This window comes from Chiloscyllium punctatum, chromosome 9 (genome assembly GCF_047496795.1).
Source record: "Chiloscyllium punctatum isolate Juve2018m chromosome 9, sChiPun1.3, whole genome shotgun sequence".
Lineage (NCBI taxonomy): Eukaryota > Metazoa > Chordata > Chondrichthyes > Orectolobiformes > Hemiscylliidae > Chiloscyllium > Chiloscyllium punctatum.
This window is the reverse complement of record NC_092747.1, coordinates 36,279,806-36,294,161: the sequence shown is the minus strand read 5'-3', so window position 1 is coordinate 36,294,161 and position 14,356 is coordinate 36,279,806. Positions and strand designations below refer to the sequence as shown.

Here is a 14,356-nt window from a genome sequence, read left to right as displayed (position 1 = left end):
CCTTACCCATCCAAACCAGTGGCCCCTGTCTGTTCCCACCCTGCCCCCACCCCCACCCACTCTTGTGACAAGTTCCACTTTTGCACTCAGGAGATTCTGGGGGAAGGGGAGTTTGGAGTATGCTCCTGTGAAGGACTCCATGGAAAGTGTGGAGAGAGAGAAAAGGGCAGATGGTCAGTCATTTGGAGACAGTGCCTGGGCTCCTATCGATGTCCAGTACTGTTCTTGGCAGCATTTCAATAAGCCAAGGTTGCTTTTAATCAGTGTTGGAAACATCTCTTTGATGTAATATTTCTTTCGAGACCTTGAGATTTTCTGATTTAATATTCTTAGAGATAACTTGGCTCAAATGTATCTACAATCTAATATGATTCTTTTTATTCTTGACTAGAACCTCCATATCTGTATTTGTCCATTGTTCTCTAATCCTACTAGCCTTACCTTTTCACTGTAATGTAACATAATGACTCTGAACATACTTTTGAAGGCCTCCTGCTTATCAGGTGCCCCTTCACCTGTGAACAGTTTATGCCAATCGATTGTTGAAAGTTGTTGTAGAATCATACAGCACAGAAACGGACCATTTGGTCCAACCAGTCTGCTCTGCATTTTAATCCCAAACTAAACTAGTCCCACCTGACTTCTCTCTACCCATATCCCTCTAAACCTTTCCTATTCGTGTATCCGTCCATGTGTCTTTTGAACATTGTAATTGTACCTGCATTCACCACTTTCTCAGGAAGTTCATTCCAACACAAACTCCCCTCTGTATTTTCAAAAAAAATGCCCCTTGTGCCTTTTTTTTCATATATCTGTCCTTTCACCTTAGCATGTGTCCCCTAGTCTTGAAATCCCCCATCTTCGGGAAAAGGCAACTATCATTAACTCTTAACTATACCTCATTATTTTATAAACTTCTATTAGGTTGCCTCTCAAAATCCTGCACTCCAGTTTTTTTTAAGAAAAGCCCCAGCCTATCCAGACCTTCTTTATAAGTCAAACCTTCCGTGCCTGACAACATCCAGGTAAACATCTTCGGAAACCTGTCCAGCTTGATAATAGCCTTCCTATGACTGGGCACAATGTTCCACAAGAGGCCTCACAAACGTCTGGTACAACCTCAACATGACTTCCTAACTTCTATACTCATTGATCTCTAATGCTACTAGCTCTACCTTTTCACTCTAATGTAACATAATGACTCTGAACATACTTTTCCAGTGAAGGCAAATGTGCCAAATGCCTTTGTTAACCCCCCCCCCCCCCCCCCAATCTACATGTGACGCACACTTCAAACAATTGTGTACCTGCACCCCTAGGTATCTCTGTTCTACAACACTGCCCAAAGCTCTATCATTAATTGTCGCACCCTTATTTGTTGTATCAAAATACAACACCTCATTTATCCAGGTTGAACTCTCTCTCTGCCATTTTTCAGCCCATCTGACCCATGTCGTGAAAATCCCTTTGTAATCTGAGATCACCTTTTACTGTCTATTATCCTCCACAAAGTAACTATTAATACCTTCTATATTCTCAACCAAATCACTTATTTCAATGAGAAACAAATGAGGACCCAGAACTGATCGCTTTAGGACACTACTGGTCACAGCCCTCCAGTCTGAAAAGCAGCCCTCCACCATTACGCTCTGCAAGCTCACCCTGAATTCTGTGACCTGACTTCACTAATTAGTCTACCATGTGGAACCTTGTCAAAGGCTTTACTAAAGTCCAAACAAATAACATAACATCTACTGCTCTGCTGTCATCTACCTTATTTTGGTAACTTCTCAAACTCAACCAGTTTGTCCAAAAGTTGTATGTTTTTACAACCACATTCAACAATTTCTGCCAGTTCTACAGTTCCTGAGTTTCTCTATACAAGATTTCTTAAACGAAGGTACGACATTAGCCACCCTCCAGTCATCAGGCACCTCGCCTGTTGTTATCGATAATGAAAATATTTCTGAAAGGGGTCTCTTATTTCCTCCCTTACTTTCCTCAACATTCTGGGATACATTTTAGGTCAGGTCGCAGAAATTTATCTACCTTTTTATAATATCTAAGATCTGCTGAACTTCCTCTTCTTGTAATGTGAACTGCTTTTAAAACCCCAAAATATATTTAGCGTCTTAGAGATGTACAGCACGGAAACAGACCCTTCCTTCCATCCAACTCGTCCATGCCGACCAGATATCCTAACCTTATCTCGTCCCATTTGCCAGCACTTGGCCTCTAAATCCTTCCTATTCATATACCTATCTAGATGCCTTTTTAAATGCTGTAATTGTACCAGCCTCCAACACTGCATTTTGGAAAAGCAAATCAAAGCAAGCCTTCTACACCTTTTAATGGTAAGGTCCTGGGGAGTGTTGCTGAACAAAGGGACCTTGGAGTGCAGGCTCATAATTCCTTGAAAGTGGAGTCACAGGTAGATAGGATAGCGACGAAGGCGTTTGGTATGCTTGCCCTTCTTGGTCAGTGCATTGAGTATAGGAGTTGGGAGGTCGTGTTGTGGCTGTGCAGGATGTTTGTGAGGCCACTCTTGGAATATTGTGTGCAGTTCTGGTCTCCTTCCTATCAGAAGGATGTTGTGAAACTTGAAAGGGTTCAGAAAAGATTTACAACGATGTTGCCAGGGTTGGAGGATTTCCGTTATAGGGAGAGGTTGAATAGGCTAGGGCTATTTTCCCTGGAGCATTGGAGCCTGAGGGGTGACCTTTTTATAGAGGTTTTTTTTTAATCTATTAATTAACAGATTCAATTGAACCAAGTTGTCTATATCTAAGATTCTCTTTTTTTTTAAATTCTTGACTAGAACCTCCATATCTTTATTCATCCATTGTTCTTTAATCTTACCAGCCTTACCCTTCACTATAACAAAAACATAATGCCTCTGAACTCTGCCTCATCACAATCTTGAATGCCTCCCACTCGTCAGATGTCCTTTTACTTGCGAATTGTCTATTCTAATCAACTTTTTTGAAAGCTCTTGTCTCCTACATTTAAAATTTGCCTTGCTCGAATTTAAAAACTTTAACTTCTATGGAAGGCTTATCCTTTTGTATGACCATTTTGAAAAGAATGAAATTATGATCGCTAGATCCAAATTGTTCCCCCACCTTTACTTCAGTCACCCGCTCTTTGCTCTTTCTCTAGTAGTAGCATCCACATATTGATGTAAAAAAACAAATTCTTGGTAACAAATTCTTCACTATCCAAGCCTTTTAACACTATAGTAGCCCTCGTCAATATTTGTAAAACTAAAATCTCCCATTATCCAACCTTATTATGGTTGACTATATCTGAGATCTCTCCACATATTTATTTCTCAATTTCCCTCTTACTATTGGGGGCCCTGTAGTACAATCCTATCCATGTAATCTTTCATTGCTTATTGGTAATTTCTACCCCTGTATTTTCACTGGACAATATTTCAGAAATATCTTCTCCAGTTACAGCAGCAATGTGTTCCTTAGTCTCCTTTTCTATCCTTCCTATAGCATCTAAACCTAGAACGTTTGAGCTACCAGTCTTGTCCATTTCTCTGCCAAGTTTCTGTAATAGCTATGATGTCTGAATCCCATGTTTTTAAACATGCCTGCGTTCAATAGCATTGCAATTTGCAATTGAAATAAATGCAATTTAGTTTTTCAGCGTTACTACATACTGACTCTGTTGTCTTTCTTTTCTAATTGACATGCTCTCTTCATATTCAGGACCTTTCCCATCAATCCTTCCATTGTCGTTGCTATTTAGAATTCCTCCACTTGCCCCTTTCTATCCATCTCCCTTGGTAGAATGAGCAAATCTCCCCACTCAGATATTGATCCTTTTGCATTTGAGGTTAGATGCATGCTTTTTTAGCAGGTCTTTTCTGTCCCAAAAGACATCAAATTGTCCAGAAACCTGAGTCCCTGAACAATACACTAGCTGTTCAGCCATTGATTTACCTCCTTTTTAATCCTTTTTGTTTCCTTCCTTTTTGAGTTTGGCATTGGGAGTAAACCAGAAATTACTAAGAATGTTCTTTTTGTTTTAATCTTGTACCTAACCTCTTAAATTCACTGTGTATTGCTTTAATCTTCTCCCTGAAAATATCATTCCTACCAATGTGTACAATAATTTCTGGTTTCTCAGTCACAACTTTAACAGTATGTTTGAAATGCTCAGTGATGTCCTTGATCGTAGCACCAGGAAAGCAACCAACCATTGTAATTGTACGCTCCCTGTCACAGAATCTCTTGCCTATGCCCCTGCCAGGAGAGTCTAATAATTCTATTAAATCTCGTCAAATGCTGCTTAACATAAGAATCATGTTTACTGTCCAATAACCATTTACTGTCCACTTCCATTTTCCTTGGAAAGACTAATCCCTTCCACAGTTCCAAAAACTGAAGAGGAATATCCACCAGAGACTTTGAGCTACCTTCTCACCTTTGCTGACAGTCACCCATCTGTCTGACTAATCCTGCTGTATAATAACTTTCCTAAATCTGCTAGCCATCTCATTCTATACCTGAATTATGCCCTTAATAACATTAAGCCTAAAAAAAAGGACGTTTCAATAACACCTTTATATAAAAGATAATTGCCTTGTTACCTACAGAAAGTAAAGTTAAAATCCATATATTAAACCTACAAAACTTAAAAAAAGATCAATCACTTGGCTATTTAACTGAATAAAATGACTCCACATCATTAAATTCAGCTAAAAGAAAAAAAAATCTTCTCCAGAGCCGACCACGTGTAGGATGACTTAAAACAAAAATACAACTCCTTATTTTAAAAAAAATAACTTTTGCAATGTCAAAAAAAACTCTCAAGTTAAAAAAGACAGTTTCAATTTAAAAGAAAACTCAGTCAGTCACTGGACACCCTGGTGTTTTTTTAAAAAAATGTCTTTTTTGAAAAAAAATCACCTTTTGGGTTTTTTATATGTTAATGAAACAAAATGAATAAAAATCTTAAAATATAATGACTGTAATAACTTTTAAGAATAAAACTGGTAATAAATTTTTTAACTAAGCCTGCAATTTGAGGAGCAGCTGCAAGATCCACACTGCTTCCCTCTCGGTACTCCAAGCATTTGAAATCTTCTTGCTCCAATTAAAAACCAAGTTTTATGAAAGTCTTATCTTTTTCCATAAATCTCTTTTAAAACTAATAGAATTATGATCACTGGCGGCAAAGTGTTCCCTTACTATCACTTGCCCTATCTTATTGCCCAAGAGAAGGTCACATTTTGTTCCTTCTCTCATAGGGACATTTTTTTTTTTCTTGAACATTTTTAACAAATTCTTCACTGTCCAAACCTTTGATTGGGACTACCATACTAAAGTTTGGAAAATTAAAATCCCCTAAAACTACAGTTGCCTTATTCTTGTATATATTTGAGATCTCTCTACATATTTGTTCATCAATTTCCCTCTGACTTAGAGGGTCTATAGTACAATCCCTTCAAGGTGATTATTCCTCTTCTATTTCTAATTTCAACCTATATATTTTCAGACTGATTTTTCAGAAATATCTTCTCTAGTTGTAGCAGTAATGTTTTCTTAGTCAAAAACACTACTCTTCCTCCTCTTTAGCTTGTCTTCCTAACCCTCTTGTAGCATCTGGAAATGAGAATATTGAGCTGCTAATCCTGTCCATCTCTTATGCAAGTATCTGTAATAGGTATGACATTCGACCCCTTGCACAGACTTCCAGTTTCTCCCTCTACCCTGACAATATTACAGATGTTTTTGAGACATCGTTAATCCTGGTGCTGGAAAAGCCCAGCAGGTCAGGCAGCATCTGAGGAACAGGAGAGTCTCTGCGTTTTGGGCATAAGCCCTTCAGGGATGTGGGGGTGCCCAAGGGGACTGAGAGATAAATAGGAGGAGAATGGGGAAGAGGGAAACTAGGAAGGTCTGAGCAGAAGGTGGAGCAGATTGATGGGAACCACACTGCATCAATGTCAAGTTTTCACCAGTTTCCTCATTTTCACACACACCCCACCTCAGCCCAGATCCAACCCTCCAATTTGGCACCATCCTCTTGAACTGTCCAACCTGTCAATCTTCCTTCCCACCCCTCGACCTATCACAATTCCCTCCCCTGCCCCCACCCAGCTGTATCTACCTATCACCTTCCAAGCTATCCACCCCTCTTCTACTTATCTCTCAGTCCCCTTGGGCACCTCCCACAAATCTGATAAAGATCTCGTGCCTGAAATGTTGACTCTCCTCCTCGGATGCTGCCTCACCTGCCGTTCTTTTTCAGCGCCATGCTTTTTGACTCTGGTCTCCAATATCTGCAGTCCTCACTTTCTCCTATTCTACATACATGCTCACTGCTGCAGAATTTCCTGTCTGTGCCCATGACAGGAGAGTCCCTGATAACAATTACTGATTTAAGTTTTGTCAAACTCTACCTAAGGTAAGATTTGATTCTTCATGTCAAAGATCTGACTCCCTGTATATTTTACTGAGAAATTATCCTTTTTCAAAAAGTAACCAAAACTGAGTATCTGTTTGAGAGAGGAATAGCCTAAGGAGACTTCTGAACTATCTTCTTACCTTTTCTGGCAGTCATCCATCTGTCTGATGTTGCTGTGTAATATTTTTTCTAAATCTACAAACAAGAGACTGAGTTAGATGGTTTGCCCTCCATGATATAAAGCCTGAATTACTCCTTAAATCACATTTCACTAGCAGCCACTGTCATCCTGGAAATCCATTTTAACAAGACAAGGTGCATGAGATCTTTCATTTGCGTCTTTTAGATCTCTGGTCGGAAGTGTTCTGGCATCATCGAATAGCAGCAGTGGGTCTTAACAAGTCCACATTTACTTGCCCTTTTTTGTCATCATCAATTCCTTGCAACTGAATAACAAACGCCAGTACATTCTTCAAGACTTAACACTCGGCTGCCAGTAGACTTCAGGCTGCCAAATTGAAACCTGTTCCATTTGTGCAGAATCTTTTTTTTTTCCTTTTTCTTGCATCAAAACTCAGTTCATTCTGTAACTGTCAAACAGCTGACACCTGAGTGACTACCCCTATTGCACTTAACTTTCTATTTACCTGTTCTTTTTTAATATGCTTTTTATCTCCATGCCAACCTCTGGTCAGAAGGGTGTTTGGTTTGGATGTAATGATATAATCAGGAAACCAATTGATTCTTTGCATATTTCCATATTTTGCATATTGTGCGAAGGAAAATACAGAAATTTATCTCTGAATGTGGGTCATCATGGTGCAAACCCATCATGGACTGAATATCCTAAAATGTGGCGTTTCTTCTTTTAAACTGTTGCCTTAAGTTTGTAAGCTTTAACAAGGTAAACTTTATTCACTTTCTTTTTCCTGATTGTTGTCTACTGAAGCAGGCAAAATTTGAAGAGCAATGTTTCCACTATTCCTGCAGACTGAACACAAAGGGGGAAGCTGCAAGTTGAATCAAGATTAAGATATTGTGTAAAAATAAAAGCACGATCGAGAAAGTGGTGGTTTTGTTGGTGTCCTGCAGCTGCCTGCTGTTGATGTTTTAAACTGCAAGTTTTGTCTTTTTGAGGAGTCTGGTAGTGCAAATAAGTTGTCTATAAGAGTTTGAAGAAGCTACTCTGGCCAGTAGTTGACATTATGGGTTGCAAGTATTAATGCATATTTTTGTACAGTACTGTAGAAGGAAACCATGTGTTAACTTGCAAAGGATGAATTTAATTTGTACCTTTTTTGCGTTGAAATGCAACTGTTAGCTTCAGCATAGTATAATAACTAAACTAGTGTTCACAAAAATGTAACTTGATCTATTGTCTTTTTAGATGGTTGTAAAAACTTTCATGGATATGGACCAAGATTCCGAGGATGAGAAGGAGCTGTATCTGAATTTAGCATTGCATCTTGCTTCTGATTTTTTCTTGAAACATCCTGACAAGGATGTACGTCTGCTTGTTGCTTGCTGCCTAGCTGATATTTTTAGAATCTATGCCCCAGAGGCACCCTATACATCACCAGATAAACTGAAGGTAGCTTTTCAAATCCTTTTTATTTTAAAAAATATTGTTTTTTAATGCCCTGGTCTTCTTTCCCTCTCCCCTCCTTTCTTTCCCATGCCACCCCATGCATCCACTGAGTTTCTAATATGTTCAGTTGTTGTGCGTTCATGAATGTTAAGTCTTTATTTCTCAAATCAGTCAAAAGTAATGTGAAATTTTGTAAATATTCAATTTTGTTCTGTTTAGGATATATTTATGTTCATAACAAGACAGCTTAAGGGGTTAGAAGATACAAAAAGTGCACAGTTTAACAGATATTTCTACTTGCTTGAGGTGAGTCATACAAATTGCTTTAAGGAATCAATTATTCTTCCTATTGAGAGCATTGAATATATGGAGTCTCAATCCAAGGGAAGAGTAACCACTGTTTACACAAAACATAGGTATTTATAAAATCTGATTTTGTTTTTTGGTTTAAGTGTAAAACGGTTGTTGGTCTTAACTACAATGTGGAACAAAAATAAATAAGAAATGCAGAAACCTATCCGCTTCCCAGTTTTTAACTGACTTTTTAAAACCTGACTTTTTAAAAATCCGTTTTAATTTTTTTGCTTCCTTCTTCTACCCTTTTTTCTATTCAATTATTCAATACCTTGTTGAAACAGAACAATGCATCAGTCTCGTGTTCTGGCACTCTTTCGTTAACTTATGAAATTTATTTCAGTATATACACCTTTTGAGATGTCCATTATTTAATTTTGGTCTCTAGCTACCAACTGTAATCACATTTGTCTATCTTACATTGACATGTCTAACTCTTCTTAAAAATCTGTCGTCGTAAACCCCTCCAGGTATAAGCATCAAAATTCTATTGTCTAGTTTTATTTTAATGACCTACTTTGCCTGCCTGCCTTCTAAGTGTTGCATCCCAATTAAGAGACTCATAGGAGTAGTTTATAGGCTTCTGATTCTTCCCTGAACTTCCTCGATCATAATGTCAGAAGTGGGGTTGTTCGCTGATGATTGCAGAGTTCTCAGCACCAATCCTGACTGCTCAGATACTGAGGCAGTCTGTGTCCGAATGAAGTAAGAACTGGACGTTATCTGGGTTTTGGGCCGACCAGTGGCAAGTCACAGTTCTGTCACACACGTGCCAGACAATCTCCATCACTCCTTTTACATTCTGTGCATTACCATTGCGGAATTTCTCTGTCCGTATCCTGGCTGTTAGCATTGACCAGAAATTGGACCGAACATGTCTTTTTGTGAATACTGAAGAAAGCTAATGTAATATGTAATCTATATGTAATACATATCTATGTAATCGGAGTCACCACCTGACTCCCCACATCTGTCCACTATCCTTGAGGCACAAGTGAGTATTATGATGGAATACTCCTCATTGCCTGGATGAGTTCAAGCCTGACGCCACCCAGGACAAAACAGCGCCCTTGATTTGGCATTTAGTCACAACTGACACTAAATAGCAGTGAAATTCAGCAAGGTTCCTTAGCACCTTCCAAACCTTCAACCAGTACCATCTAGAAAGACTAGGACAGCAGATGTATGGGAATACCACCACCTGCAATACCTATAAATCCCCCTCCAAGTTAGTGTGTATCTTGATTTTGAAAATAGATTGCTGACCCAATGCTATTGAAGGAACAAAATCTCAAATGGTGTTGTGGGTCTAACTTGCATCAAATGGAGTGCAGTGTTTGAAGAAGACCATCTGCTACCACTGCATGATGTGCAATAAGTGCTGACCCAGCTACTGACGCACACATCCCAAACTGTGTTCTTTTCCCCTCACGTTGCTGAATGTTTGCATTTGGAATGTTGCATACCACACGAATATAGTTGTACAGATTAGGGAAATAATATTTGTGCTAACAATGGATATTTCTTCTGTCCACTCCTTTTTTTTTCAGTCTGCGCCATTATTCTAGTAATTATCAGAAAATCTAGCATGGTCTTTGAAATGTCCTGGTCCTCAAGTATCTCCCTTTTTTTTTTCTTTTGCTGACTTGAATTGCCTTGAGCACTTCTCAGTTAATGCTAATACCATCAAAAAGAACTTACAGTCTGGACAAACAAATGCATAAGTTTTTTTCACTTGGTTGTCTTGTAGAAATAAGTGAAACTATCAAGATTTTCTTTTGTTTCATTGCAGAACATTGCCTGGGTCAAGTCATATAATATCTGCTTTGAACTGGAGGATAGTAATGATATATTCACTCAATTGTATAGAACACTTTTCCAAGTTATAAAGTAAGTTGGTATTTCTAAATAAAACATGCTTGACAAATGCTGAGTTTTAACTGTATATCAATTTTTCATAGTTTATCGACATAGTCTTTAATTAGAGTCTCTTCACCCTGTCAAATGACTTTTTTTTCCTCATTAGAAGTTTTTGTGGACACCTGCAGGTATTCCAGCTAATTTGATCAGTAAAGCAATTATATTTTTCCTCTTCACACATTGTGCAAAGTTGGAATATAGTTTGGTTTGTAGGACTTGCAAGATGGTAGTATTGTGTGCATGTGTATTTATTTTAAACAGTGAAGGAATCGGGAAATGATAATTAACTTTGCTCGTGTTTCAGTGAAACTCTGTTATCTAACAGATGCTAATGTACCAAATTAATTAGTCAAGTAGCCATTATTTAGTGTACTTAAGTAGCACGTTCCAGGATCAGCATTTTACTGAGAGATCTGTCCCAAATATGCATGCCACTGTTGTTGAGAAAATGTTTCATCCTCCACTATTGGTGTCCTTTGATCTGTGGAAAGAAATTACAGGAGAAAGTAAGTTGAAAGAGGCTTGAACATGCATTTTAAAATTAGGGGTACAAAATGCATAGGGCAGTATGGACACTTAGTACCCCCGCAGGTGTTTTAGGATGGTGGAAAATTTGATCTCCTGTATGAATGTGCAACTCCATGGGATTTGTTTAATTGAGAAAGGCACTAGTGATGACCAATGACCAAGCATTTTGATGGCAGCTGTTAGAGGAGAGCATTTATGGGATGAGGTTTTGGTAATCTAAGGCATGATTTTGGAGGTGTCTGTGGTGGACAAAGTTAAAAATCTCACAACAGGTTATAGTCCAACAGGTTTAAGGCGGCTGTGTACTTTAACTGCAGACCAGCGCCACCTTGTGCATGAGGTAATATGAGCAAGAATAAGATGGGGATATTTTCTCATCAGCCTGTTCAGTCTGTTAGAATGCACCTCTGAAGCGGGTGATGGTACTGTATTAATAGTCACTTTCATACAGCACAGTATTCTGCTGCTGTTGTCATTTTATTAGCTTTAGACTTTTCAGGATCTCCTAGACTAGAAGTCATTAGCAAAAACATGTTTGGTTGTGAGATACTCTGAGGGTCTAACTATTGAATTAGGTAGTCCTGCTGCAATGGAATGGCATAGTCAGGTAGCATGGAAATACCCTTTTTGGTCCAACTAGTCAACTCTGACCATGTTCTCAAACCCAAGCTAGTCCCACTTGCCTGCTTTCGGCCTATATCCCTCAACACTTTTTTTCCTATTCATATACTTATCCAAATGTTTTTTAAATGTTGTGACTGTACCTGCATCAACTCTTCCTCTGGCAGTTCATACCACACATGAATCACTTTCTGTATAAAAATAGACTGTCATGTCCTTTATGAAAATCTTTTTCCTCACAGCCCCCTCTGTTTAAATTCAACCTGCCACTCCTCAGCCCATGAAGCCAATTGATCAACAGCTCTTTGTAATTTTGGATAACCTTCTTCACTGGCCATCGACCACCAATTTTGGTGTCCTCTGAAAACTTAATAACGATGCGAACTATATTCTCATCCAAATCGTTTATATAAATGACAAACGAAAGTGGACCCAGTACCAATTCTTGTGGAAACATCACTGGTTACAGGTGTGCAGTCCAAAAAAAATCCTCCATCGCCATGCCCTGTCTCTTAGCATAATATCAAAACTGGTCACAAAGTGAGAAACTTTGAATTGCACGTTGAAACTGTAATGCTTCATCCTATTAAAAAACGTTGTGGTGTTAATATTTGTCCACAAATGTTCACTGGTGGCTTGTTGTGAGTGATGTCAGTAAGGTTTTGCTTTGTTCTCTGTTCTATTGCCGCACAACTTTTTTGAAAAATATACCTATTGTGACTGAACAACATTTTGTCAGACAGTACTTTTTTTGATTTATTGCTCTAGTGATTCATAGAGCTCACTCACTTCCTTGTCAGTCCATTCAGGGAGTGAGGTCCTGTGCTTAGTTTTCGTAACTATGTTGACAATATTATCAATGCAGTTAGGGTAGTGGATGTAGGTTTGCTCATTTGAGCTGGAAGGCTCATTTTCAGACATTTTGTCACCATACTAGGTAATATTATCAGTGAGCCTCTGGATGAAGCACTGATGGCATTGCTCGCTTTCTATTTATTTATGTTTAGGTTTCCTTGGGTTGGTGTTGTCATTTCCGGTGGTGACGTCAATTCATGTTCTTTTTCTCGGGGTGGTAAAGGGGATCCAAGTCAATGTGTTTGTCGGTAGAGTCGGGTTGGGATGCCATTCTTCTAGAAATTCTCGTGCATGTCTGTTTGGCTTGTCCTAGGACAGATGTGTTATCCCAGTCGACGTGGTGTCCTTCCTCATCTATATGTAAGGATACTACTGAGAGTGGGTCATGTCTTTTTGTGGTTAGTTGATGTTCATGTATCCTGGTGGCTAGTTTTCTGCCAGTTTGTCTAATGTAGTGTTTGTTACAGTTCTTTTTCCAGTTTGCCAAGTTGGGGTACCGCTTGCTGGGATTGTTGTAATTCACTGCTTTAGTTCAGATTCCTTGTTGGTATAATGTATGGATGAATAATTCATAAAATTATAATTCAAACCCCATCATGGTTTGAAAGTTTCTATTCAGTTTGAAGAAAATCCATATTTTTTTAACTACTGAGTCACCATGAAATTTTGTTTTGTTATCTTGGTATGGACAAAAGCTTTCTTAAAAAAACAAAATTTGAAATTCCAGGCCATGAATTTCGATGAAAAGACAATGCACTGGTTATAAAACTCTTCTTTCTCATTCCAGTCTGCAGTTTTTTTTTGAAAAAAGCACTTTATAGGTTAAGATTTTAAATGAGTAGCTCACCTGTTGAGCTAAACTGTTGTTCAGGTCTTGCTGAAAATGTGTGTAGACTGGTTAAATTTCAGAATGGCACTAAATATAACATAGAACATTACAGCACAGTACAGGCCCTTTGGCCCTCGATGTTGTGGTGACCTGTGAAACTAATCTGAAACCCATCTATCCTGCACAATATTCCACTTTCATCCATATGTGCAATCATCAGCGAACATCTCCATTTCTGACTCAGTAATGTCTTCAGTGAAGCAGCTGAAGATAGTTGGTCCTAGAACTCTACCTGCTGAACTCTTGCAGTGACGCCCTGGGGACTGAGATAATAGACTTCCAAGTATAATCATCTTCCTTTTGTGCTTCGGATAACAGACCTGTGGAAGGATTTCTCCTATGATGCTCTTGGATTCCAGTTTTGTTAAGATAATGTGTCAAGTATGACCTTGATGTCATGGCAATCACTCTTTTCATCCATGTTTGAACCAAGGCTATAATGATTTGATATGTTGTTGTTGCATATATATATTGAGATACAGTGGAAGTGTTGTTTTGCATGCTGTCCAGACAAGTTGTTCTGCTTCCCTAATCACTTACTTAAAGATACAAAGTGCAAATAGTGTTTCTCCTATAGAGAAGGTGAAAAGAGAGATCAGAATTACTATTTGAGGTCTGATTAACACAGGAAGAAGCTGTTCTTGAATCTGTTCGTACATGGATTCAAACTTTCATATCTTCTGCCCAATTGAATAGAGTATAATTGGGGTAGGAGGGTTCTTTTTTGGTTGCTTTCCCAAGGCAGCAGGAAGCGTAGATGGAGTCAATGGATATAAGGAGGCTACTTTGGGTGATGGACTGTGTTGTGTTCACGACTGTCCGGAGCTGAGTGTCCTTGGCTGAAGTCAAATGCGGTATTTGTGAGCAGGTTATTGTTGAGCAGGTGCTATGTGACAGCGTGGTTGATGACATCTTCCATCAAGTGTCAACCAATGGGGTGGTATTTGACTGAGTTGTCATGCTTTTTGTGTACAGGACATAGTCAGACAGTTTTCCATGTCTGGTAGATGCCAGTGTTGTAAATTCTGGCGCATGTGTCCTCCGTACTACTGCTAGAATGGTCTGTAGGCTCATTGCCTTCTCCCCTTTCTTGCTTTCATGTGGAGTGAAATGAATTGAAAGCTTATATTTTGGATACCTGTCTTGATTTGCCAAATCTTTTGGAAGTGTACCCCATT

General features: G+C 38.8%; 1 protein-coding gene across 2 annotated transcripts in view; it reads left to right on the top strand.

The window, feature by feature from the left end:
- Positions 1–14,356, top strand: part of pds5b (PDS5 cohesin associated factor B) — a 245,239-nt gene that overhangs the window by 50,844 nt on the left and 180,039 nt on the right. For both annotated transcript variants that reach the window (XM_072577231.1, XM_072577232.1), the window contains exons 3-5: positions 7,811–8,014; positions 8,231–8,317; positions 10,158–10,255. In XM_072577231.1, coding sequence (XP_072433332.1) covers positions 7,811–8,014; positions 8,231–8,317; positions 10,158–10,255 — 389 coding nt within the window. The remainder of the gene's footprint in view (positions 1–7,810; positions 8,015–8,230; positions 8,318–10,157; positions 10,256–14,356) is intronic.